Raw genomic sequence first — 26524 nt, forward strand, 5'->3', positions numbered from 1 at the left:
TATTATTATTATTATTATTATTATTATTATTATTATTATTATTATTATTATTATTATTATTATTATTATTATTATAAAAAACTCAATAACGCTAAAGACTGTAACAGCAAGTCGCACATAATATAAAACTGATGTATCAGTCGCTATCAAAATTGAGATACTTGCAACGGAAACGTCATGTCCGTGTATCGAAATACAACAAAAAAATATTTTTTATCAGTAGATTTTAGATTTTGCATAAAATAAGAATTTATTTGATCGTGTTTCGTTCAAAGGAAATAACTATATCAAGAATTTCAGATGATAACGTTAAGATAATATAATTTAATGCTGTGAAGTAACTAAGATTTCGAAGTTTCGAACAAATTCGATGTCGATTTACTTTATTTTCAACCAACTAAAAATCGCCCACCCTCAATTCCGACGTAAATCGCGGACGAGTGTCTTGGAGCCATCGCAGAACTTCTTAAGTAGTAAGTAAATTTTTAAGTCTTTCTGATCACTCAATCATGTCGAGAACGAAAAATCCGAATCGGCACGAGCGACTGATTGTAATTAATTAATAAAATAGAATTGAATGACCAAGAATAAATTTTTTCGAAGATTTACTCATCAATGGTCTCTTGTTTTTTGATTTATTTATTATATTAGGATAGATTTAGCTTTAGATCTTCTTGTTCAAATGCTTTAATTATAATTATTTGAAATTTTTTCAAATTATAATTATTTGAAATTAAATTTAATTTTATTTTTCGACGAAATATAAATTAACATTTTACTAACATACGAATAATGTACGAGATATATGAATTATAATTAGTTACTATTTAAACACTATAATATTCTTAACAAAATTATAAATATCATATACATGAGATAGGAAGAACATTTGCGCTCGTTTGGCGTGGCACAAGCGTGGGTGTTCGCGGGTGCGATTAAAAATCCTACCAGGAACTTTTCTTTTTTATTTGCTCGAAAATTCGATTAGATTACCTCGAGAATACGGATTTTAGAGTAGAGTCATCATTTTTCTAATACTCGCGTGGGTGTCCGAGCATAATTAAAAGTTCTATCATGGACTTCGTTGTATTGTTAAAAATTTGGGGTACATGAACGGTGTTACCTTGTAATGAAGTATATGTAGTTGCCGGTGTTACAACAGTCCTATTATTCATAAGCGGGGACTAATACTCCTCCAGGTAGCATTAGGAATCAAAAATCTTGGTTCGCTCATGTTACCTCGTATTTCAATGTAGAATCAATCTAACACTTACGTGAATGTTCGCGGACGCGATTGAAAGTCCTGTCGGGGACATCATTTTATTTGTTCGAAAATTTTATTAGATTATTTTGCGAACGTAGATTTTACAGTAGAGTCATTGTTAGCTCGTGAGTCTTCAAAAAGCAATAACCTCCTCCACGTGGTGAGATCTGGATCAGTAATACTTGCGATATATTGAAATCTTATGATATGTTAGTGCTATTGAACGAATGACTGCATATTTTTGAACTTTTCTAAAATCTTTTCATTCTAATTCTGATTAAATATACACATATTTACACTTTATATTACTTCCTACATCTTCCGTATATTTAGCAATAAATAAGTAGTCATCTTCGTTTATTGAAATGCTATATAGCTGTATAATAATTTAAACAATTATTTTAAATTAATTATTCTAATTTCTCACGCATGGGATACTTGGGTGTAAGTCCTTGAGAGAAATCTTCTCTATCTTTCGGTAGGGAAAAATCGAGCTTAATTTTGGTACTCTGATTTTACTTGGGTTGTGTCTAAGTTATTAATCATACTGATAATTTTTGAAATATTGATAAGAATGTACTTATCTACTATCCAGACGATTACTAAAACATGAGTTCTGTCTTTTGACGATGTAATATAATTTTCGAATATAAAACGACACATCATAATAATTAAAAAGTAATAAAACATGATTGTAAATTTAAGTAGTCGAAAGTTATCAAATTAGTGGGAAATTTATTTATCATTACTCACCCCTTTTTAAGAGAGGTCTCCACTCCTTGTGCTTTCCATCTTTTCAATTCCATAGTCATCATTTCTATTTAGATCTTATAAAAGTTTGTATTAGTGTTTAGTAAAAGTAATTAATGTTTAACAAACACGAAAAAATATGAAATAATTTTTGTTTTGTTTTGTTTCGATATGAAGAATTTTATAAAATATTATATTTTGAAATAATTAATTTTTTTTTTAAATAAACAAATGCATAATGATAATAATAGATAATACGTGAAATATTACAATTTATTATAAGTTCATGACCTCGGATATCTTCTGCCGGTATTTTTGTCCGATAATAAAATTGATAAGAAAATAAAAGATAGTTACATACATTAATCGTTATGGCTTTCATATTAACACGTTTCATCAATCGTTGTTCTCTCTCTCTCTCTCTCTCTTTCTCTCTCAAACATTATTCCCATCTTCTAATTCTTGTTATTTCTTATATCATATTAAATATTTTCTTTTGTTTGTTTATTTAAATATTACTCACACCTCTCATGAATTTTTTATGACGTTTAAATTCTTTTATTACAATTAACTATTAATATTTAACGATAGTACATAGATGACTTTTAATTGTAGTAATGGTTCTAAATTCGCTTAGTGTTGCAATTTTACACAGATCTTATCGTACCGATGATAATACCGTAAAGTAAGACATAGCCGTTTGAACTAGCTTTGATATAAGTAAATTAAAAAAAAAAGGAATAAAACAAACAAAAAAGAATAAAAATTAGATTTATAGAGAATCAGTATATAAATATTATATTTTATATTATTTGAGAAAAATTATTCTTACCGAAACATAATTCTCTAATGTCATAGAATATAATCCACCAGCCATTAATTGGCATGGTGTCATACTACGTAATAGTATTAAACTAAGCGTTCTTTTGCATCTCGAGGAAAGTACGTACCAACGTGAGTTGTAACTAAATATATATAGTAATATATAATATATGTATATATACAATTTTTATCTTTATGTACAAAATAATTTATATTTATACAAATTCCTCATATACAATAATCTTACCTATTTTCAAATACTTTAGCACTGTGATCTATTATCCTTTGACTTGGTAATGTCAAGAAAAAAAGATGAAATGCTTCACCTATTGTTAAAAAACCAAATCTGAATACGTCTGACAAATTATGTATATTGATTATAGTCTGAAAAAAGATTTGCAAAAAATAAAAATTTTCGATAAAATATATATGTATATATAACGTGCGAAAAAAATTTATTTAATACTTACTTGAACTCCTGTAATGCTTATGCCTACTACATTAATTATTAATAGTATTATTAAAGATTCTGTGTAACATGTTTGGAGTAATTCAACGAATCTTAAAAAGAATTATAAAATTCTTTTCAATGCAATGTTTGTCTTAATATAATGTCATAAAATATTTATATATAATAGAATAAAAAATCGGTTAAATTGTATACATTTCTTAGCATTAAAAAAAAAAAAAAAAAGGAAAGAAAAAATAGTACACTAACTCAATAGCATGTTTATGTTTTTTGACACATAATGAAAGTTCTTGATAATGTTTTTCATCCTGTGCTTTGTCATAATTATCATCTTTTGATTTATTAAGAAAATTGTTGTCATATTTTTCTTCTGTATTCTCGCATTTACCTATATTATTTAATCGATAACTAGAACAAAAATTATCATAAATATTTATGTTTTTAAAAAATATATAATATTATAGATATATATATATATATAGCTTCTATAAAGCTTACCATACAATTGCAAATATACCACAAGCATGTTCTGAATACATCATATACATTGTATCAGTTGCAATTAATACTGCAACTACTAATACAGTAATTGCATAATCATAAAACAAAATTTCATTAAAATATTCTTCCTCGCTAACAAAATATTCCGTACAAAAAAGAAGTTCCATTTTTCGTGATTCATTTAACGGTGATAAAATGTTAAGAAAGATTGGCGATAAAGGTAATGACAGATATAATAATGTTGTGAAAGTTATGTAGACTATGATTATAAAAAAAAAAGAAAATAAATATTAATAATAATTAATAATAATATATCTTTATCAATTGTAATATTTATGTGTTGATTTTAACATACACGTATACCATATCGTAAATTTTCGGCCAGTTTCAGCATATTTTGAAAGAATTGCCATTTCTTTAACATCTATTAAATTTCGCCAATCTTCTTCAATATGTTTTAAAAGTACTTGAAACTGTAAAATAATAAATAACGTGATAATATATATATATATATATATATATATATATATATATATATATATATATATATAACATTTTTCCAAAATAAATTATGAACTACATATTTTATACATATATACATACATACATGCATACACATACACGTATATGCATATGCATATACACATGCGCGCGCACACACACACACACACGCACAGAGTACATATATATATAATTTAAATATAAAATATATAACATTACATGATTTATATGAAAACCGACAGTGAAAGCCTTTATCATGGAACCCTTTATCACCACTATGGGAGGAATGCATTCAATAAAAGCATCGATATCAGTTATCCCTATTTCAGCTACTTTTATCATCTGGAAAAAAAAAAAAAAAAAAAACATGAATAACTTGAATTAATTTTGGTATAGAACATAAACTATTTCTTTTTTATTTTGATTTTTTTTTGTTTATTTCTTTTTCTTTACCTCGGGCACGTACATAGTAAAGAAGATAAATATTACTAAATAGAACAACAATTTACTTTTGATAGAATTTTCTAACGGCCACATACCAAAATAAGACATAAAACGTTTATTTATCACGTAATATCGTTGCTCAAAGAAGTCCATCATGGAATGAATGATTTTTTAAAAGTTCGTTCTAAAACTATGGATATTAATATCGATTTCGTAGTTTCAACTTCGTATAACTTGTTACTGTTATTTAGAGTGTCAAGGAAATAATAATTTGGCAATCTTCCTTCTTTACGTATAATAGATTTTCAATCGATATTGCTTTAGCTATACGTAATTTTCTTCTATGAAATTGATACTGCAAAATTTCTGCCAGTCAGTATAAAAATTATAGTCTGTAAATAATACTAAATTGTGTTATCCTTGTGAGAAATAGCTCTTGGGCAATTTGTCAAATTAGATATGATAGTCGAATCGATAGTCATTCTTTAAATCACAGTTATATTTTGAACATTTATCTATTGCATCAAAAAAAAAAAAAAAAAAAAAAAAAAAAAAAAAAAAAAAAAAAAAAAAAAATACCAGCTTGGATATCAATCACATTCGTTGTATTACATTATATAGTACGATATTATTACATATCATTTTTATATTTCGACGTGGACGTTTATGGGGGTATTTCTTGTTGAAAATAATTCATAGTTATGAAAAGAGTACATTTTCTTCAATATTTTCATATAACTTTTCTTATACATATCTCGGTTATCGTTGGTTCATTCGCATATACAATAATTCTAGCGAATCTGTGGGTTTAATAGAATTCTTATATTTTTCGCAACAGCCACATTCTGTATTGGTAATACTTTTTTGATTTATCTCGTTTCATTGCATTTGTGCACTATCTTGCATGTTGCCTTCTATTTTATTATTATTATTATTATTATTTCAGCAATAATAAATTCATATTTTTATAAATAAATAGTGAATATTAAGCTGAAGAAGAAGTTGCACAAGAAAATATTTATTGAAACATAAACACACACACACACACACACACACACGCGCGCGCGCGCGCGCATATATATATATATATTTATTAATATTAATATTATATTAAACTCACTCATGATCTTTTTTTTGCCATACCATTCTTCCTTAGGAAGTAGGATTTTGGATTGATATAGGATAATAGGTTTCTGTGTCCTAAAAATGAGTAAAAACGATAAACAGTTTTTATTAAATTCGATCACGTTTCAAAAATAGCTCGATAATATATTGAGAAAAAAAAATCAATATTAATAAATATAAAAAACGTCAGAACAGTCATACTGTTTCGATAACAGTAATTTGTTATATGGTTTTTATCCTATGAAAAGAATATACAATTGTTTGGAATTATTGTATTAAGTATTACTTGAGCTCTTCAAAAAAATAATTATTTGTGCATTATCTTACTTTGTACCTACTGTAAATCATTTATTAATTTTACATTCTCATTGATCTAAGTTTTGCTATTAATTGTTCACTATTAGGTTTACTAAATAAAATCGTTAGACACTTGGAAATAACATCTTGGCACTTAACTATTAGTTTTTCTCTGAAACAAAAAAAAAAAAAAAATGAATAAGAAAAATGCATTTTTTATATTAATTTTAAGAATACAAATTTTCTTTTTATATTAAATAAAAGATCGTTCACCTGTTAAAAGCATTAATATTATTTTGATTTTTGATAAAATAATTTATTAAATTTGCAGTGGAATCTATTAAATGGAACTCATTTCCTTTGTTTAACCAAGTACGTGTATTTTTTCCAATCATCCTACAAATAAAATGAAAAATAATTAGATAATATAAGTATCATTTTATTAAAGTTTTTTTATTAAAGTATTATTTTAATGGTTTTATACTTACTTATCATAGTAATCTAAAAGATCTTCCATTGATACACCTAATTTTAAAAATACTGTAATAATACAATTATTGGAAGTTTTTAATCTACAAGCTCTTGTTTCCAATTGTTCTATTAAGAATTCTGAAAAGAAATTAATTCATTAGCATGAATTAATAAAATGAATTAATTTTAAAATTAATAAATTTCGAATTTTTTTTTTTTACCTACCTATCGGAAAACAATGTGGTGATCCTGAATATTCTTGACCAAGGAGTTTAATTTTAGTCATTAAAATTGCCATTTTATCATCTGGAGACGATGCTGCAGCATTTTTTAATTCTAAAATTTAACATGTGATTACAAATTTAATCATATTAAAATAGAAATTGGTATTGTGTATCTTACAAAAAAAAAAAAAAAAAAAAAAAAAATTACCATTGTTGATTATATTTGTCCAAATTCCTTGAATTAACATCGCATCTTGATGTCCGGAACAGTGAATTATAGCAAGTTTACATTCTAAAAGTTGCAAAGGTTCTGCATATTCTTCATAAAGCTTCCAAAAGAAATAAATGAATCATCAATCTGCATATTCATATTTTGTTTATATAAATATTATTTGATTTACAAACCTGTGTAATATCAAGTAATGAGGAATTCAATTTTAACTTAGCATCACGGACAATCATAGGATCAAAAATATGTTGCTGGCTACATATCGTATCTAATATCTATTATATATAATTAAAAACAATATAAATGTCATCGATGCATATATATTGATATAAATATAAAATTTGTTATATTTGATAGATCATATAACTTACTTGTTGTTGTATCCTAGCTACCTCTAATTTATCTTCTAATTCACGTAGGAAAATTCCAAGATAAGGAGCATAACCCGCTTGATCACTTCGCATGCATACAACTGCACGTGCTAAATATTCTACTCTTTCTGATAATGATGTTTCTGGACTATAAATAATATATTGAATTTAATATACGTGCGTGTGTCTATTATAATTATAATTAATAACATATGAAATATAAATGCGTACGAAGGTTTAGTAGCCAAAGAATCTAAAATTTTTGCTGCAGCAGCATGATTTTTATTTCTTTCATAGAATTGCCAAAGTAATTCAGGTGCATTAACACGACTCAGATAAGTTTCTAATGAAGGCGCTGCAAGAGCAACAAGTTCACCATGAAATCCTCTTTCAATCATCCATATATATACCGCAGTATGAAGTATTTCACAAGAGGAATGTAATGCATCATTTATAATTTCATGTAACTAAAAGTATAAAATTATTTGAAGCATCATGTTGAGATATTTTTAATACTAATAAAACTTAGATGAAATGAAACATACTTGAGACATGAATATATATAATATAACATATATTTTCCCTTCTTTCTGTGAATTTTGTTATAACACATTAAAACTGACATAATTTAAAACTGACTTACCATATCTTTCGGAGGTGTTATCGATACAGCAGAAGTATTATGAAGAGCTGGTCCTGGTTTACTTGGAATGGTTGGCGTTAATGGATTTGACATGTTCTGATTAAAAATATGATCCAACATTGAAGTAAATTCTTTGTAAATTTCTAATCTATAATAAAAAATGACAATATATAATTTGTTACTTGTAATTTAAATATTTTATTTCCAATAAAAATTTTCATAATATTTCATACCGTTTTATATAAGCTATATTCCCTTCTTGATCTTCTACAGGTTCATTATTTTTATAAAAATGTAATGCAGCATTGTGAGGATCTATTCTCTCCGCACAACAGAGACACAATTCAAGAACTCCTGTATAAAACTGACAGGCTACAAATTGCTGGCATACAGCACTCAAATTTAATCTGGGTGCTACTTCTTTACAAAGCTGTATACAATATCAATAATTATATCGTATTGTAATTCAAAGAAATTGTATAAATAGGAAATATATATAAATATATTAATAATTTTCTACCTTCAATGCAGATTGCAGATAAACTTGTTTCTCTTCCGAATTCGTACAATTTTTTGCTTTCAATATTATTTCATTTGCCTACAATTTATTATTACACATGTTTATTTACAATTATTATTATAAAAGAATAGTCGTACAGTATAGAAATGCAAATTAAATATTTCAAAAATATTATTTTAATAAAAAGAATATATATAGAAATATGTATATATACATTTAGCATACCTTTGAACAAACTGCATCTTCACTTCTATACAAATTTGGACAAACCTCTCTTAATCTTGAACTTACTGCATCTACGGATGCATTGTCGCCAAGATAACTAAAAATATTTATAATTAAATGAAATGTAAAAATTAGAAGAATTAGACACACGTGTATATGTATCTATTATACCTATCAATTAGATGAATGATCAATAAGGATGATATTTCATGTCCAATTAAAATTAAATCCCTAAACGTAGCCGTAGAAAATTGACTAATTTGATCCTATCAAAAAGAAAAAAAGAAAAAAAAAAAATACGAGGAATTAAAGAAATTATATGAAATAATTAGTAATTAGAAAAGAAATATAAAGAAACTGTAATAAACTGTAATTACCTTAGAAAGACAATTAACAATATTATTTAATTGATTCTCACACAAAATCTCCCATAAACCTAACACCTCGCAAGCATGTGTAATAAAAACTTTTAAAGCATCCAAGGAATTTCTTTCCTCTACTATAGGTTCTTGATAAAGATTGGGTAATGTTTCAAATTCATCCGTTATACTTCTTACATTATTATGTCTAAAACAAGAATGTCATCGCAAATATACATATAGTTTAAATTAAATTTTTAAGACTTATATAATATATTTAATGCAATACATACTGCTTAGTAATATTTGTATTTTTATTAAGAAAACACCTTAAAGCTTGTAAATGATTCAAAATCCATCTAATTTGATTAGGTGGAATTGTACTAGATATCTGTAAAACATTATACAATAATATAAGAATAACCCTATATATTATTTGAAGTTATATTAATTATTTATTTACCTGAGTTTTATTGTTTATATTTTCTTGTTTTATACAACGCATATTCCATATAGGTCGAAGTATTCTTCCTACATATAAATATAAGCCTCCATGTTTTGCTGAAAATTGTTGTAAAGTAGCATCTGAATTTAAACCCATTTGTGGATGTTGCCTAAATACTTGAGGTCTATTATCAAAAATTTGTACTCTGGGTGTTGATGTACGTATATCTCCTGTTCGAACAGAAATCGAGAAAAAAAAAAAAAAAAAAAATTAAGAAAAAATTAAAAAAAAATTTAAAAAAAATTATTTTTTTTTTGCTTATCTATATCAAAGTGTATATATAATAATACCTGTATGTATATTAGGAAAATTGCTATGCCTATCAATTGCAGGGACAATCCCTGATACCTTTTGTCCACCATATAAGAAAAATGCTCTTGTTGCCCATTCACATAACTAGAATTAAAGAGAAGGAAAAAAAAAAAAAAAAAGAAAAAAACGAAATAAATATACTTAAATAAATCATTATTAATTATAAACGTCACAATAAAAATATTTACACAATACCTGAGTATTTTGAGAAGTTTCTAAAGTAGCTAAAATTAAACATGTTGCACATGCTTGTTCTGGAGACTGAGATTGAAAATAAGCACGTACTGATTCTGTGTCAGGTCCACGCTGTTCTAGTAAAAGCTGTCTTAAAATATCTACAGGACGTACTTGAATTAAAGTTATTGCACCCTATAAAGGAAAAAAAAAAAAAAAAAATTATCAGATATGAAATAATAAAATTTCTTTTCTTAATAATATTTCATTTATTTTCAATACCTGAGTTGTTAAAAATATAAACTTTCTAGGTGGCTCCATGTGTTGTCTAACAAGAAGAGGTGGTTCTCCTTGTGTACTGCTTTGTCTTTCTATATGCATAGCCGATTCTCCAATAATTTCTGCCATTGCCCATACAGGACTATCAAGAGGTAAGATACTTTGAGTTTCAGCTAAATAATTTGTAAAAGGATATGCATCATTGCTTAAGCACCATGCACTTTCTGTATCACCACCACAGACAAGAATTAATGATCCTATAGATCAAACAATACATTATACGTAAAAAACAAAATATTTAAACAATATATACTATTTGTAAAATTTTATTGAAATTATAAATTGATCAAACCTTTTCTATAATGTGCCATTTGAACCTTTTTGGGCCTTGTTACTGGAGCATTAGCAGCATAGCCTGGTGGCAATCTTACATGTATTAATTGAAGTCCTTGCGGTCTACTCGATGGATTTGAAGGTGATGTGCAACAGAAGTAAAAACGAGTTCCAGTAGCTGCCACCACAACCAAATTCAAATGTATTGATTCATACTCTGTTATAGCGGATATGCTCACCAAAGGTCGAAAATTATTACTATCGAGAGTTCTATTAAATAAGTATAAATATAAATATAAATATAAATAAATAAATATATATATATATATATATATATATATATATATGTTGAGATTTCATAAAAATTGTGTAGAAATGATGATATAAAAAATTACATACTTTACAACATGAACAGTATTTTGAACTAATGAACTTTGAGAGAGCGATGTAATTTTGGATGCACCACCATTATCAATATCCCAAACAGTAATGGTACCTTTGTCTCCCAGAGTATATAAAATATTACGAGAATCGTCTATGGAAATTTGTATTATTGCTTCATCTTCAGATAGAGCCATAGTTACAAATGAAGGAATTACAAATGATAATGGCCCTTCAGAATGATTAACTTTTTTACAACGTTTCCCAAACCAACTACTTTCTGCCTGTATAGATATACAAATATTTATTTATTAAACAATATTTTAAATATTTATACTTTTTTTTAATATTAAGATATATTTACCTGATAACATATTTCAAATAATGAGCCATCTCTACCTCCAAGAAAAATTCTACCATTACTAGTATTGGCAATGGTGGTTATACCAATACCATCAGTAGTAACAGTAAAAATTGGTTCTGGTACCAATTGCATTTCTATTGATTTACCTATTAATCAAATGATTTAATTGTTATTGAAAGGAAATGAAGAGAAAAATTAATAATCACAAAAGAAAAAAAAAAAAATGAAATACATTACCATCATTACCCTCATTGAGTATAACTGCAAGTATAGTTATTTCAACTGTTGTTGTTAGAATTAATAGATATCTAACATAGCTTTGAAATATGCCTGGTTTTGGTTTTGTTAGACCAACACTTATAATAGTCTCATTCAATCCATCAAAGTATGCGACATCAGCTCTGAAAGATAGAATTTTTCAATTATAAAAAATTTTTGTTTCATTATTTTATTTCTATTTTTCTTTTATTTATTGTTTATAAAAATAATAAACAATACTCGTTTTCATATGACCACACATAGATATCACTGTCAATTGTAAGCCATGCTTTTGAAATATCTGTAAATAAACCCATCATGCAATGACATTGCATATCTAAATAAATATTAAGGAAATGATAAATGTTTGAAAGAAAAATGAGTAAACCATTGAAGAACATATATATGGTGCATATAGAATATTACAAGGATACGGCCAAAATGTTCCATCACTTCAGACGGCAAAGGAATTTTACTATGTATTTTCATTTGATTTATATTTGTCAAACTTATTGATGATCCATGTAAACTTGGATAATCATGATCATCAAGACCACTAACAGTTGGCCCACCTAATCAAATTTTGTCTTTATCAATTGTATAAAAAAATTAAATAATTATTGAACTCATATTGTAGCATATCAAATACCTTGAATATTATATCTCATTAAATTAATTAAAGATGGAAAATTACTATCTGCTGTGATATGTTTATCAACCATTTTTCCAGCCATTTCCAATGCATCTAAATGTATTTTAAGTGGCTCCATTTCTGTAAGTGACATTTTCTTAACTTTTTATGCTTCAAAATCTGAAAAAAAAAAAAAAAAACAAAACAAATTGTGTAAAAAATAAAAATTACATATAAATATTGTAATATAATTAACAACGATATCTTACGATTTATTAGACATCTAAATGTATACATTATTTGAAAAATTATTCAAATTATTTTACGGTTTCATTTATATACGATTTTCTTCAATAATGTTATAGCATTCTTAAAAGACCGGTACGTTAAAAAGTTAGGTTATATATATATACAATATGAATATAACCAAAAATAATTGTGATTAGTGATATAAAAGAGTGATAACGTTTGAAAAAATTAATATTAACATATATAATATCCATATACCTGAACAAATGAAATTTTCTTAAAGTTTTAATTAAAACTTTTCACGGGCATATTAACGACAGTCATTCGCACGAGGTTCACACCCGTTTACTTCGCGCCACTCATTGTCAGTCTGATAAACTTAAAGCACAAAAATAAATACAGTTAAAAATCAAAATACAAAACTCTTTGTGTTCACTTCAAGTAATTTCACATCGTATGATCCGCATACGAATTCGTACGTACGTAAAGTGTGTAATGAATTATAAAATCAACATCCATTTATTTATATATTTACATATAGTATTTAATATATTTTTTTATTCGAAATAAATATATATAATTATGTAATTCTTTTTTATGTGATGTTGAATATGTTATCTTTATATCTGAACATATTACAATAATCAATTATTGTAATACTTAAATAAATAATTAGATATATGCATCTGGAAAATGATGTCATGTATAGTTAATATATTTTTTTGTAAAAGAAAGATGACAAAAATATTTTTTTGGAAACAAATTTATTTTTATGCGGCAATTATAATCTTATACAGTTTAACATTCGTTAACGGTGCTAAAATAAATCAATTCAAAGTCTGTGGACCGTCTTCCAAAAATCCTCAAAGGTAATGTATTATAACAAATCAATGGATTATATTCCATATTTGTTGTCTACAAAATTACTTGAATTATTTTATAAATATTATATAAATATATAGACCAATTTAAGATTAATTAAATAATAAAAGCAAAATCTATTCAATTTATAAGAAATAATATTTTGTATGTTTGCAGTTTGATATTTGTAAGTACATTGGATGGTAAAGTATCAGCATTGGATGCTGCCAATAATGGAAAGAAACTATGGGCTTTGGATTTTGGCAATAGTCCCATGTTATCGTCTAATATTCATCGGAGAGAAGTATGTTGATTACATATTAACATAATTAAATAATATATACATTAAAATGTATATCAATGTATTAATAATTGATTAATTATATTATTTTTATTTTTGTTTTGTTTTATACAATGTATAATTTATCCATCCTATTTTATAGCTTAATAATAATGGACAATGGGTTAGATTAATTCCATCTTTAGGAGGTGGATTATATAAATTTGATGGTGAAAATTTAGAAAAATTACCAGTGACAACCGAACAATTATTATCTTTATCGTTCCGTTATTCTGATGATTTAGTATTTTCTGGAGGCAAAGAAACACGATCATATGGTAACTATTATATTTATTACAATCTTGTAATATACAAATATATCATTAATTAATTTATTATTATGAGTGCAAAGAAATCATTATCATCTCAATTAATTTTTTTTTTTGTAGGAGTATTGAGTACAACTGGAAAAATATTATATGAATGTAAAATCGATGGTTGTCGTAACTATACTACTACAGACACTCATATTGATAAAGAAATACTTGTCATTCAACATTTTCAACAAACTGTCAGAGCAGTAGAACCACATAGTGGTGCAGAAAAGTAACTTTTTCAATATATCATTTAATCCTTTATTTCATCATAAAATAAAATCTAAAATAAGATTTAAGAAACAATTTGTTATTATTTTTTAAATAGATGGAACTTCAGTGTAGGACAGCACGAGTTACTTTTAACTTCCAATCAAGATATGTGCTATGATGGTAATATTCCTGAATTTGAGCTTAAAGTTATTGTCCCTGAAGGACTGATTTGGGCAGTTAAAAAAAATTCTCCTAGCGTAAAATTATGGCAATATAAGGTTAGATATATTAGTTTAAAACAATAATAAAAATAATTAATTTTTAAAAACAAAAATACGTAAAATAAAAGACATATTTGCCTGAATTGTTCTAATTACAATAATTACTTCTTACAGTTTGATTCTCCAATTGTTACAATATGGCAAAAAGAAAATACAAAAAGTATTAATAATAACAAAGGATTAAAGGAAGTTAATTTATTTGATAACTCTCAATGGACTTGGGGTTCCGAATTTGCAATAGGACCTAGTATTTATATAGGAATGCATGACAGACAATTATATGTACAAGAAAATGCACAAGTTTATAAATCTTTGGGATCGTCTTCAACTAAATTTACATTACATTCACAAATTCCTTGGCAACCGTATCCTGCTATTGGTACATAACTGTTTAATTGCTGAATATAGTAGAAGTATAGTTCTAAATATATTATATTACTCAGAGATATACATAGTACTTAATATTTTCTAGGTACAGCACTGATAACTAATCCGTTAAGTATAAAAGAAAGTGATAAGAATAACTCTTTTGAAATAACTGATGTACAAAGTACAACTGCTTTATCTGTAATGTATAATTCAGAATATATTAATGGTGTGTTTTATCAATTTTTTATATCATAAAAAAAAAAATCCAAATAAGTTACAATTAAAACGCTATTTAAAAAAAAAAATATATATATATATATATATGTGTGTGTTTCTTAAAAAGAAATTTTTTTTTAACAGGAAATGGTTTCTATTTATATTTAAAGGAACATTTACAATCAAATAGAAATAATCAATCTTGCAATGATTCCAATATCCTTATTACTAGCAGTGAAGATAACAAAAATTTTTATGAAGAGATCGATGATGAATATGATAATGATGAAACTCCAGTACAAGTCATTATTGTCTCCCTATGGTATTGGTGGTAAGTTTTTAATAAAATAAATCAAATAGTCCTATGGCATATAAATATATAAATAATTTTGTTGCTAGGAAAGAAGTTTTAGTAATATCAATTACTACGGCACTTTTATTAAATTTTATATGGACTCAACATCTATTAAATAGAACAGCAATAACTAAAGACGCTATACCTCCAGTAAGTTAGCACATTAATAGCAACAATACTTTTCAGGATTTCGATGTAAAAAGCCACTTTAATTTATTATTATATAATTATTTAATTATATAATTATATAATTATTTTATTTAATTATATTATTTTATTATCTACGAATTATTTCATAATTGACAATCAAACGTATTAATATAAAATTTTATTTTTATACATGCTGATGTTTTTAGAAATATTACAAGTATTTATATATTACAGCCCTTGATAATAGAACGCCACATTGAATGCAAGAATGTCAACGAAATTACAGATCAAGGACAAAATGTAAATTTCAAATCTCGTTATTTAACAGATTTTGAACCAATTGATTGTTTAGGCAAAGGTGGTTATGGAGTTGTATTTGAAGCTAAAAATAAGATAGATGAATGTAATTATGCTATCAAACGAATTGCATTACCTAATAGGTAATTTTGACTGAAAATATTTTTTAATTAATAATATTGTAATTTTAAATTGAAATTTGTCGTATATCTATTTTACAGTCAAGATTCTAGAGAACGTGTTATGCGTGAAGTAAAAGCATTAGCAAAACTGGATCATTGCAATATTGTCAGATATTTTAATGCATGGCTTGAATGTCCTCCTATTGAGTGGTTAGAAGAACACGATCGACAATGGATTTGCAAGGAAAATTTTCTATCATCAGAATTTTTATTAAATACTAATAAAAATGAGAAAAAATGTGATGGTTCCACTTGCATTAATGTTTCTATATCCGAACAGTCTTCTGTAGATAGTGCTTGTGAAGCTTATGTTTTAAATCATGAAAGTGATGATTCTTTTGTCGTATTTGAACATTCTGAAAATTTGAAAAATGAAGAAAATGTCATAGATATTGGTGGTTCTAATACAGAAAATTCTGACTCACAATGTTCTAAGAAGGACAATAATTTGAAGGACGATGATGATTCTTTTCTTTCCCAAAACATTCCATCTTTTGGAAATAATAATAAACTGTCCAAAAAGGAAGAATATAAAAAACGTAGAAAATCTTCGCTTTCCATAAATTTAAAAGAAAAATCTAATAATCGTAAATCCACAAAAATGTTTTTGTATATACAAATGCAATTATGTCAAAGGCTTAGCCTCAGAGAATGGCTGAAAAAGGAAATGAATCCAAGGGATAATAGTATGATATTGAATATATTTCATCAAATTGTTGATGCCGTAGAATATGTTCATTTGCAAGGTCTTATTCATCGTGATTTGAAGGTAATCCAAATTGATATTTATATTACAACATCAGACGATAGTAATATTATATTATAATTTACAGCCATCGAATATATTTTTTGCTTATGACGATAAAATAAAAATTGGTGATTTTGGCCTTGTTACTGCTATGACCGAAGGTTACAAAGAAACTTATTTTCCGTCAGATCAAAGTGGAAATAATAAAATAAACCATAATTTGCATACGTCCTGCGTTGGTACTCAGTTATATATGTCACCTGAACAAATGAACGGACAGATTTACGATTATAAAGTAGATATATATTCTTTAGGAATTATTTTCTTTGAACTGTTAATGTCATTCGATACAGAAATGGAAAGAATAATCAATCTTACGAATTTACGTAGATTATCATTCCCAAAGAATTTTGATATATATTTTCCAGCTGAGGTAAAAACAATTTTTTGTATATATATTTTTTTTTTTTTAAATATTTTTGTTGTTTATAGATTATGTAATTTTACGTATCTTTTAAAGCGTAATAATTATACTTAATTTTTATATTTTACATTGTATTATTGTCATAATTAATTTCATATTCATTCTTACCTTTCATATTGTAGTATACATTATTGAAAATTATGTTGGATGAAAGACCTGAAAAGAGGCCTACAACATTGGGAATCAAAGCAAGACCGCCATTGTCGCATTATGGAAAAAAAAATGGTTTTAGGATAAATGAAAGTTCAGAGTGGCATTTTGAATTACCACAACTTGCCAGATATTCATCTGTAACAAATGGTAGTAGTAATAATGAATCATAGGTAAATACAAGTACGTAAAAGACTATCAATGTGAACAATAAACTTATTGTAATTCCATTTTGGAATATGTTCCTGTTTTTTTAATCATTATAAAAAAGTTTATATCTCAGAGGTATATATTTTTTTCATTTTAAATATGTAACATTTTTCCTGACTGTGTATGTAATTCGCATTATCATTTTTTAACGTTTCTTTGTTTGTGTTGAATACTTTTCTTATTTTTTTTCTCTTTTTTTTTGAAAAAAAAAGAATTTTAATATTTTGATACAGAGAGCAATATAAGAAAAGACATATATTTATTATAAAAATTCGTGTATATTACAATAAAAATAATAAAATGTGATAATTTAATAGGTTATATTATAAAATAAATATTTGTTATAGAATAATCAAATGATTTAAAATTACAATTTATTTAAATATATATATGTGTATATATATATATTACTATTGTCACAACATATTCACTACATAATTATTATTCAATAATCATTTTATCTTTGTTGTACCATTAGTTTTGTATTTATAAAATTACTATAGATTATACTGTTTGTGTTGCTTTTTCCTTTTTTTTATTTTTTTTAATTAAATTTTTTTAATCTACATATACTAAATACAATACTATTATTTGCAATTGAATAATTAACTTTTTCATTAAATTAATTTTTTTTTTTTTTTTTTTTTTTTAAATAAATCTCTAATATAATAAATTATATAATTGTATGTGCATAAATTAAAAAATTGTATGTGCATAATTCTTTTAATGGAAATTATTTTTCCACAACTTATAATGTGATCTTGATTTTATACTTTTTATATAATTCAAATATATTAATATTAATTTAAAAATTATACACTAAAGATCCCAACTAAATAAATGATGTTTTACTAACATATCTCGAACACCATCTTTCAAAGGTTGAGATTGCTCCTTTTTTGCTGGCAGTTCCCAATCAGGATTTAAATTAAATGCAAATTGACTGAGTATTCTTAACTCACATTTTATCTGTACCCAACCTGGACTATTTATGAAACTCCATGGATAATACCTAAATTAATTATTAATAGTATTAACGATATTGATATTTAGTAAAAATATATATCATTATTTTTATACTTATTTCGCGTTATAAATATTTTTAATCCATACCATTTTTGTACTACCTCTACGCAAGAACATAGAACTTCAAGCCATAGATGTAAAACTTGTTCATTCAATCCAAGACAAATTAATGAACGTAATTTAACATCCATTTGTGCATGAGCATTGTCGTGTGACAAGTTTACAGACTGTACACATCGATATAATAACTAGTATAAAAAATGAACACTTTTCATTATTTATTGCATTAGTTTGGAGAATAAATAATAATTAATAACTATTATCAATAACTTACTTCTTCAGGAGTTAAAACTTTACCATCCTCATCCAGCCTATATGTTTTACAAAGTACTAACCGACTGTACACAGAATTGAAATCCTTTTCTATCTCTCTGCTTGAAGCTTCTTCAATGAAAAGCCATGGATGACATGGACCTCCTAAGAATGATGGTTTACGCATTCCATGTTCTAATACTGCTTTTATAGCAGGACATAAAGAACCTCTAACTAAATCTGTAACAGCTTCGCTGACCGCATCATCGCCTGCACATGTATACTGTTTGCTTCGTTCATCCAATAATTCGACAAATTTAGCAGGAAACCAGCCTAAAAATCAAGTTAAATGTAACATTCGAAGAATAGCAAGTTGAACTTATAAACTGATTTATAAAAAAAAAAAAAAAAAATAACCTTAAATAAATAAAATAATTTCAAGAAAATTAATTATTATAATATATCTTTCACATATGTTACCCCTAAGTCCATTAAGTTCTCCTACCCAACAATGTTCATCTTTTTGACTAATAATAGTAATTATATCATTTTTACGAAATCCAAGTTCATCATCATCATGCCTTTCAAAATCTACAATTATTAAATGATTAATATTTATTATCATATTATAATCATGCATAATTATTTAATTTATACCCAATAATGCTTTAGCTCTTCTTTTTCTGTTACGTGATACATTTATATAACTATCGTGATCTTTGGCATGACTTTCCATACTATAGTCTGCTATAAGTATAACATTGTTTAATTTTGGATCAACATTTATAAAGTGTCTTGCTACTTGTAGCACAGATTCTCTTAGATCAACCAAAATTTCTGAAATAATATAAAAGTAAAAATTTAAATACTATGCATTTTAATTAATATTTAATATAACAAACCAGTTTGATGAATATTCTTTGATTTTGCATCATCCTCTTCATTATCATTTCCAAACAAAAATGTTTGTAGCATTGATTTACTTCTTTTTATTTGACGCCTTAAAAGAAAATCAATTATCATTATAATATTATTAATATTATAAGTACAATCTATATTTTCTTTAAAAAATAAATTTAAATTATTTACCTATTTAGATGTTGTTTCGGTAAATTTGGCAATGCATCTGGATTACCAACTAATGCACCTTGATCAGCCATTAAATATGCTAAATGACGTCGTCTATGAGTTTCGATCAAAACGTCAGTTAATGATCCACTTACTTCTAGTGATATCTATATATAAATATATATATATATATACATATAATAAAATTTAATTAATCTTATTGTATATAAATATTATATATAGAAAAACAAATTATTTATATTTTACTTACGCGAAATAATTGATCTACATCGTCAATATCTCCAGGTATATCCGAAAGAGCATTAAATATTTGTGCAGAATTTTCAAGCTGCTTCAGATCTATCTCTATAATAATAATTTACATATTTTAATTATATGTTTCTATAAAGGATATAATAATTTTTTTAAATACCTTTTATCTTTAACATTCCAAGAGTAATTTGAAATAAAACTATAGAACCATCAAAAAGAAATAAATCCCACACTCGCAATAAAATCTTCATATGTACAACTGATGCAAATAATGTGAGAAACCAGTGCAGAGATATTAAACTTAATTCTATATCATGCTGTTCTAATACATGATCGATATCTGGTAAATAATTAGCTACTAATGTGCGTAGAACTCTTTGATCTGCTTGAATTCCTATAAATATATAACAATATATTTGATTATTAGTTAATTTATAATTTATATTATTTATAACATGAAATAAAATATGATCTTACAAATGTGTATAGAAAATTTCTACCTAATAATGTTGCTGAATAATATGAAGCTGGTAATAGATCTTCTACTATAGTTGCCATCATCCAAAATGCATCCTCTTCTTCTAACAAGAGTAATAGCGAGGCAGCTATTATACCAGTACCTTGACAATATCTTAACAATATAAACATATAATGTATTAGTTTTTAAGTTTATCACAATTATATATATATATTATTATACAAATACTATTCTTACCCAATATCAGGATATAACCAAGCAAGAGTACGCATAACTCTTCGTAAACGTGGTATTCCTGTACTATGAAGATGACTAAAACATGCATTTGCAGGCATAATACGAAGAAGATCTTTTTCTATTTGTTTATTAGTCATAAGTACGTCACTGCTAGATGCTCTTACTATATCTTTATACATCATTTCTGAGGTATGCTTTTTCTGTAATGCACCTATGAAATTGTAATAAATTATTTTTGTATATACATATATGTGTATATATATATATATATATATATATATATATAAATTTGTAAATGATATTATGTCATTAATATAAAATACAGATAGTAATCTCTGTCGTATATTACCAGACATTTGCATCCAAATTTGAGGTCGAAGAGAATGAGGTATACCACGGCGAACCATGTCACGTAATTTATCTGTACGAGGTAATCTTTGATTTACATTCTGCCATGAAAAATCTGTATCCTCTTTATTATTACTGAATTCCAAAAGAGCAACCCATTGTAATCTGGCAATACAAAAATAAATTTTAATAAAAATAAACCTACCATATGTCTATGGAAAATAATTAAATTATTTATTAATACCTATGTTGGGGATCCTCCACAAAGGGAATGCCAAGGATTTTTCTTGAACTCTGTTCTGGTCCGTCTTCTTCTTCTACACGAAAACCAAATTCATCAAATCTACAATATTATATTATTACTTTTTATATAACAAGTTTAAAAATATTAAATTTAGCCTAATAAAAGCCTATATAATACCTATATTCTGGTTGAGAATTAGGATCATCCGGTTGATTCAATTTAGCTAAAATATCTTGTGGCCACATGGACGATGTTAAAGCAGAAAACGATCCACCAGGTACAGGTGATAAATATTCTCTAGAATTTTTATCTCCTGCTTCCAATTCATCTTCTGACAAGTTTATTTCTAACTTTTTCTAAAGGAAATGACGAATTAAATTACTTTATAAATAAATAATATATATATATATATATATATATATATATATATGTTGAATAATAACAAAATATTTTGTCAAATAATATAGAATAAAGAATATTTACATTATGTTCTTCTTTTCCGACATAACCTTCATGATCGCGTACATTGAAAAAGGATTTTGCAATATCCATCTTTTATCACTTAATTAATTATTCAATATTATTGAACTCGAACAATATACATTAATTATTTATTCGATTAATTAAACATATTTACTATCATATACTATTATATACTCTATACTTGTTTATTCTACTGTTCACTATACGTGTAATTCGTGACGTTTTTCTCAACATGTTTCTTACGACATATAATCGATCAAATGTAATGAATATTTAAACGTGACGTCATTAAAAGAGCGCCATATTTAAAACCCAATATAACTTTTATTAATTCGATATACATGTACGTAAATTAATTGCAATGTTATTTCAATAAATATTTAACAAAATAATTGATATAATTGTGAACTAAATAAAAAGAATTTTGTAACAAAATTAAAATGTTATGAAAAAATAATATACTTTAAGAATTGTTTCATACTATTGTAGCATATAAAGAGATAATAATAAATCTTCATTAGCATTAATTTTCTACGCATATTTTAATCTTTTGCATTTATATATATATATATATATATATATATATATATACATTTATTAGTTTTTATGAATTTATAATAAAAAAAATGCGTATCGATACTAATGACAATAAAATTTTTATAATTCACGCAATCGAAATGATTCAGAAAACGTAAATAAATACACGTGATAGGGACGTGATAAGGAGATTCAAAAGCGTACGTACAATTCTCAGATATTGCATAACACTTTTCGAACGGGAAATCGAAGGAAACCCTAAAAATGACCTATATAAATTCGTTTCCTAATTAAACAATTGATTATCATTAGCTAATTAACGATAGTTAACGATAACTAAAGTTCTTTATATCTATCACGCACTTAACACGCAATTGTTATGTTTGTATTTTCTGTCCCGTCACGTTGAACGAACTTATAACACGGATCATTGCTATATGCATGCCATCATCAAAGAAATATATAATTGCTTTAACTTATACTAACTCGATTCTTGTATTACAGATATGTTAGACATTGTATTAATACTTACATAAACTTATTCATTGATAGGATAGGCACATGATGGGGGTCAATAATTGGGTTTATATAGTTAATATTTTCTCCGTACCTGTCACTAAAGTTAGACACGCTTTCAGCAAATTTTTATGAACATAACATTTTAACACGCAAATTTAGAAGAAACGAAGAAAATATTTTCCATTTAACGTTACAAATAAAAAAACAATTTTTATAGATATAGATAATTGTTACAGAAATCCAGAACGATCGAAAAGAAATTATTAGAACTAGAAAAAAGAGAAGTGTAATTTTCTATTATCATTAAATATGATAAAAATATAATAATATATCTTATACATTATATTATACTATATGCTTGAGAAAATGATTGATGGATATCAAGAATATTATTGTGAAATATCGTGAAAATAAATCAAGAAACGAATATGTTATCAATGATTGCATAAAATTATGATAATAAGAAATAATTCTAAGTAAAGAAGAACTCTTTTACTTTCTGCATGAAATACAAATGTATATGTATAATTAATATTTTATATTTTATAATATTAATATTAATTGAATTGAACTAAAATGTATGTATATGTCTAACTTACATAAAGTAATATATGATACAATAAAAAAATTATCTTTTATTTTAATTGCCCAAAAATTGAAATTTATTTGAACGATATAAAATATAATAATAAATTATAATGGATCATGTGAAAAGAGAGATAGAAAGAGAAAAAGAAAGAGAAAGATAGAAAGAGAGAGAGAGAGAAAAAAGGAGAGAGAGAAAAAAAGAGAGAGAGAGGGAGAGAGGAGAGAGTATGGTGTTGAAACTAAGAATTCAATAACAGCAGCACGATCGACTTAACTGTACGACTAAACGATATTTATCAGTTTGTTATAGTTCATAAACGCGTCAACATGTTAAGATCTATCAAGAATGAGAATGATCAGAAATTGTTTATCGATATTGATGACGATCAAGCAACGGAAATAAATTCAAATGATAGTGAAAAATATTCTACCAAGGAAAATGCCACGACGAGTGAGATCAAGTCTGAAAGTCGAGTTCTTGTTTTGTATACCGGTGGTACTATAGGAATGATTAGAAATGAAAGCGGAGGTGAGAGCAAACATTAAAATCGAAAGGATTTTATTATAACGGAGTCTTATCTTTTCACTTCTTTTTTTTCTTTTATTTTTTCTTCATTTTCAGAAACCTTATCTTTTTGCTTGTCCAATTAATTTTTCTTATTAATATTATGTCGTATATGTTTCATAGAAAGAATGAAAAAAAAAGAAAAAAAAAAAAAGCAATAAATTTCTTACAAGTATCATACAGTTTTATTCTGATTTAACAGGAAAAACGATAAGAAAAATAAGTTTATAAATGTTTAATCTAATGTTAGAAGATTAGATATTGGTCACGATTTTTAAACAGAAATATACGATCCATTTGTATTAAATTAATCCACGTATGAAATTATTATACTTTCTTTTCTTTTCTCCTTTTTTTTTTGCCTATTGATATCTTTTAATATTTTAGTTCTGGTACCAAAAGCCAATTCTTTTGTTAATAATTTACGACAATTTTCTCAAATGCATGATCGTGATTATGCCAAGCAAATATATGGCAAAATGGCTGACGAAAGTCCTTTGATCTTACCGTAAGCGTATTATTCATTGTATAAAGACAATACTTTGGATATTGCAACCAAATAGCAATCATTCTCTTTTACTACAAATTATATACGATTCATTATTCTTTTTGTTTTTGTTCTTTCTCAGGGTTAAAACAACGGATAATTGTCGTGTTATTTATGAGGTATTAGAATATTCACCGCTTTGCGATTCCAGTGATATGACTATGGACGATTGGATTCTTATTGCCAATGATATCAAAGTAAATCATTCATGTATATATTTGGAAAAAAAAAAGAAAAGAAAAGGAAAAAAATTACTTCCAAATCGCATTATATATATATATATATATATATATATATTTTTTTTTTGTTTTTCACATACACATATAAAAACCAAAAATTAGTAAAGTTCATCAAATTAAAAATTTCTTTTTTCTTTTTTCTTTTTTTTTTTTTTTAGAAATACTATAACGATTTCGACGGATTCGTAATATTACACGGAACAGATACATTGAGTTACACAGCATCTGCCTTGTCATTTATGTTGCAAGATCTCGATAAGATTGTTATCTTGACTGGTTCTCAAGTTCCTATATTTGATACGAGGAACGATGGAGTAGATAATTTTCTTACATCTTTGGTAATAGCTGCAAATTATAATATACCGGAAGTATGCGTATTCTTTGGAACTAATCTTATGCGAGGAAATCGTACCAGTAAAGTCTCAGCCACGTCCTTCGATGCATTTCACTCACCAAATTTTCCGCCTTTGGCTACGGTCGGAATAAATATAGAAGGTTAGCGTATATGTTATTAATTAAACGAATTAAAAAAAAAAAAAAAAAAAAAAAAAAAAAAAAAAATAACCGATATAAATTATTTTTTTTTTTAAATATCTTTAACAATAAAACATTGGATAATATCATTTATATTTTCTAAAATCTGAAAACAAATATTTTTTTCTCTTATATTTAAAATAAACTATAATACATTGTATAATTGATTAATTAATCTCGTTAATTATCAATCAATATGAACCTTTTTTAGTCGACTATCGTTTAACGAAATATCCTCAAGGTCCAGGAAATTTTACGGTACATTTGAAATTGAATCGAAACGTCGGTCTTTTACGACTTTTCCCTGGTATTACTGCTGATCTAGTCAAAGCATTTCTTCAACCACCAACTGAAGGTGTTGTATTGCAAACATATGGTTCTGGTAATATACCAAGCAATCGGGAGGATATATTGGTTGAATTTCGTGAAGCTACACGACGTGGTATTATTATCATCAATATAACTCAATGTACAACTGGTCGTGTATCGGGTACATACGAAGCAGGAAAATTATTAGAGGAAGCTGGTAGATACATATACATACATACATACACACACACATATATATATATATCAATAAAAATTATATTATTTTAAAAATTGTAATATTTCGAACAGGTGTAATATCTGGTTATGACATGACGCCGGAAGCTGC

General features: G+C 25.9%; 5 protein-coding genes across 13 annotated transcripts in view; 2 read left to right on the plus strand and 3 right to left on the minus strand.

Moving 5' to 3' along the window:
• Positions 1-2339: 2339 nt before the first annotated feature.
• Positions 2340-5260, minus strand: LOC124424204 (odorant receptor 63a-like). Its single transcript, XM_046962935.1, has 9 exons — positions 4847-5260; positions 4527-4649; positions 4162-4279; positions 3804-4065; positions 3555-3713; positions 3307-3397; positions 3084-3220; positions 2847-2979; positions 2340-2723 (listed from the first exon to the last, which is right to left on the minus strand). The coding sequence occupies exons 2-9, from the start codon at positions 4647-4649 to the stop codon at positions 2673-2675; spliced, it is 1074 nt and encodes a 357-aa protein (XP_046818891.1). The 5' UTR covers positions 4847-5260; the 3' UTR covers positions 2340-2672.
• Positions 5261-5453: 193 nt separating this feature from the next.
• On the minus strand, positions 5454-13075 carry LOC124424202 (nuclear pore complex protein Nup155). Of its 8 annotated transcripts, none has more exons than XR_006942253.1 (29): positions 12960-13075; positions 12471-12632; positions 12256-12393; positions 12062-12158; positions 11801-11964; positions 11564-11709; positions 11218-11483; positions 10838-11088; positions 10489-10742; positions 10228-10401; positions 10011-10116; positions 9679-9890; positions 9509-9606; positions 9234-9423; positions 9028-9122; positions 8857-8953; positions 8632-8709; positions 8345-8541; positions 8112-8259; positions 7700-7935; positions 7469-7616; positions 7274-7372; positions 7077-7197; positions 6870-6980; positions 6662-6782; positions 6447-6569; positions 6215-6345; positions 5872-5951; positions 5454-5665 (listed from the first exon to the last, which is right to left on the minus strand). XR_006942253.1 is itself a non-coding variant. In XM_046962931.1 (28 exons), exons 2-27 carry the CDS (start codon positions 12604-12606, stop codon positions 6234-6236), a joined length of 3918 nt encoding a protein of 1305 aa, XP_046818887.1. In that variant the 5' UTR covers positions 12607-12632; positions 12960-13075; the 3' UTR covers positions 5969-6114; positions 6215-6233. The 8 variants fall into 8 exon arrangements, 4 of the variants coding, with proteins under 4 accessions (XP_046818887.1, XP_046818886.1, XP_046818889.1 ...); XR_006942252.1 differs by having other exon boundaries at positions 5454-5741; XR_006942251.1 differs by having other exon boundaries at positions 6204-6345.
• Positions 13076-13141: 66 nt separating this feature from the next.
• Positions 13142-17949, plus strand: LOC124424203 (eukaryotic translation initiation factor 2-alpha kinase). Its single transcript, XM_046962934.1, has 13 exons — positions 13142-13570; positions 13740-13866; positions 14006-14180; positions 14292-14448; positions 14545-14707; positions 14825-15089; positions 15183-15305; positions 15440-15626; positions 15695-15800; positions 16035-16240; positions 16319-17048; positions 17113-17460; positions 17634-17949. The coding sequence occupies exons 1-13, from the start codon at positions 13395-13397 to the stop codon at positions 17832-17834; spliced, it is 2964 nt and encodes a 987-aa protein (XP_046818890.1). The 5' UTR covers positions 13142-13394; the 3' UTR covers positions 17835-17949.
• Positions 17950-18295: 346 nt separating this feature from the next.
• Positions 18296-22597, minus strand: LOC124424035 (small G protein signaling modulator 3 homolog). 2 transcript variants are annotated; one of them, XM_046962500.1, is made up of 15 exons: positions 22341-22597; positions 22035-22213; positions 21858-21956; positions 21615-21778; positions 21266-21476; positions 21051-21181; positions 20711-20944; positions 20549-20643; positions 20299-20444; positions 20112-20209; positions 19867-20046; positions 19690-19800; positions 19232-19542; positions 18985-19145; positions 18297-18883 (listed from the first exon to the last, which is right to left on the minus strand). In XM_046962500.1, the coding sequence occupies exons 1-15, from the start codon at positions 22407-22409 to the stop codon at positions 18691-18693; spliced, it is 2382 nt and encodes a 793-aa protein (XP_046818456.1). In that variant the 5' UTR covers positions 22410-22597; the 3' UTR covers positions 18297-18690. The 2 variants fall into 2 exon arrangements, with proteins under 2 accessions (XP_046818457.1, XP_046818456.1); XM_046962501.1 differs by lacking the exon at positions 22341-22597 and having other exon boundaries at positions 18296-18883; positions 21858-21930; positions 22035-22207.
• A 1592-nt stretch (positions 22598-24189) lies between these two features.
• The window catches only part of LOC124424284 (L-asparaginase 1), a 5820-nt gene continuing 3485 nt past the window's right edge, over positions 24190-26524 (plus strand). The window contains exons 1-6 of the mRNA XM_046963109.1: positions 24190-24513; positions 24937-25057; positions 25179-25293; positions 25494-25830; positions 26081-26395; positions 26488-26524. The exon at positions 26488-26524 is cut by the window's right edge and continues 268 nt beyond it. Coding sequence (XP_046819065.1) covers positions 24312-24513; positions 24937-25057; positions 25179-25293; positions 25494-25830; positions 26081-26395; positions 26488-26524 — 1127 coding nt within the window. The 5' untranslated portion in view covers positions 24190-24311. The remainder of the gene's footprint in view (positions 24514-24936; positions 25058-25178; positions 25294-25493; positions 25831-26080; positions 26396-26487) is intronic.

The sequence above is a fragment of the Vespa crabro genome, chromosome 5 (assembly GCF_910589235.1).
Source record: "Vespa crabro chromosome 5, iyVesCrab1.2, whole genome shotgun sequence".
In the NCBI taxonomy this organism is placed as follows: domain Eukaryota; kingdom Metazoa; phylum Arthropoda; class Insecta; order Hymenoptera; family Vespidae; genus Vespa; species Vespa crabro.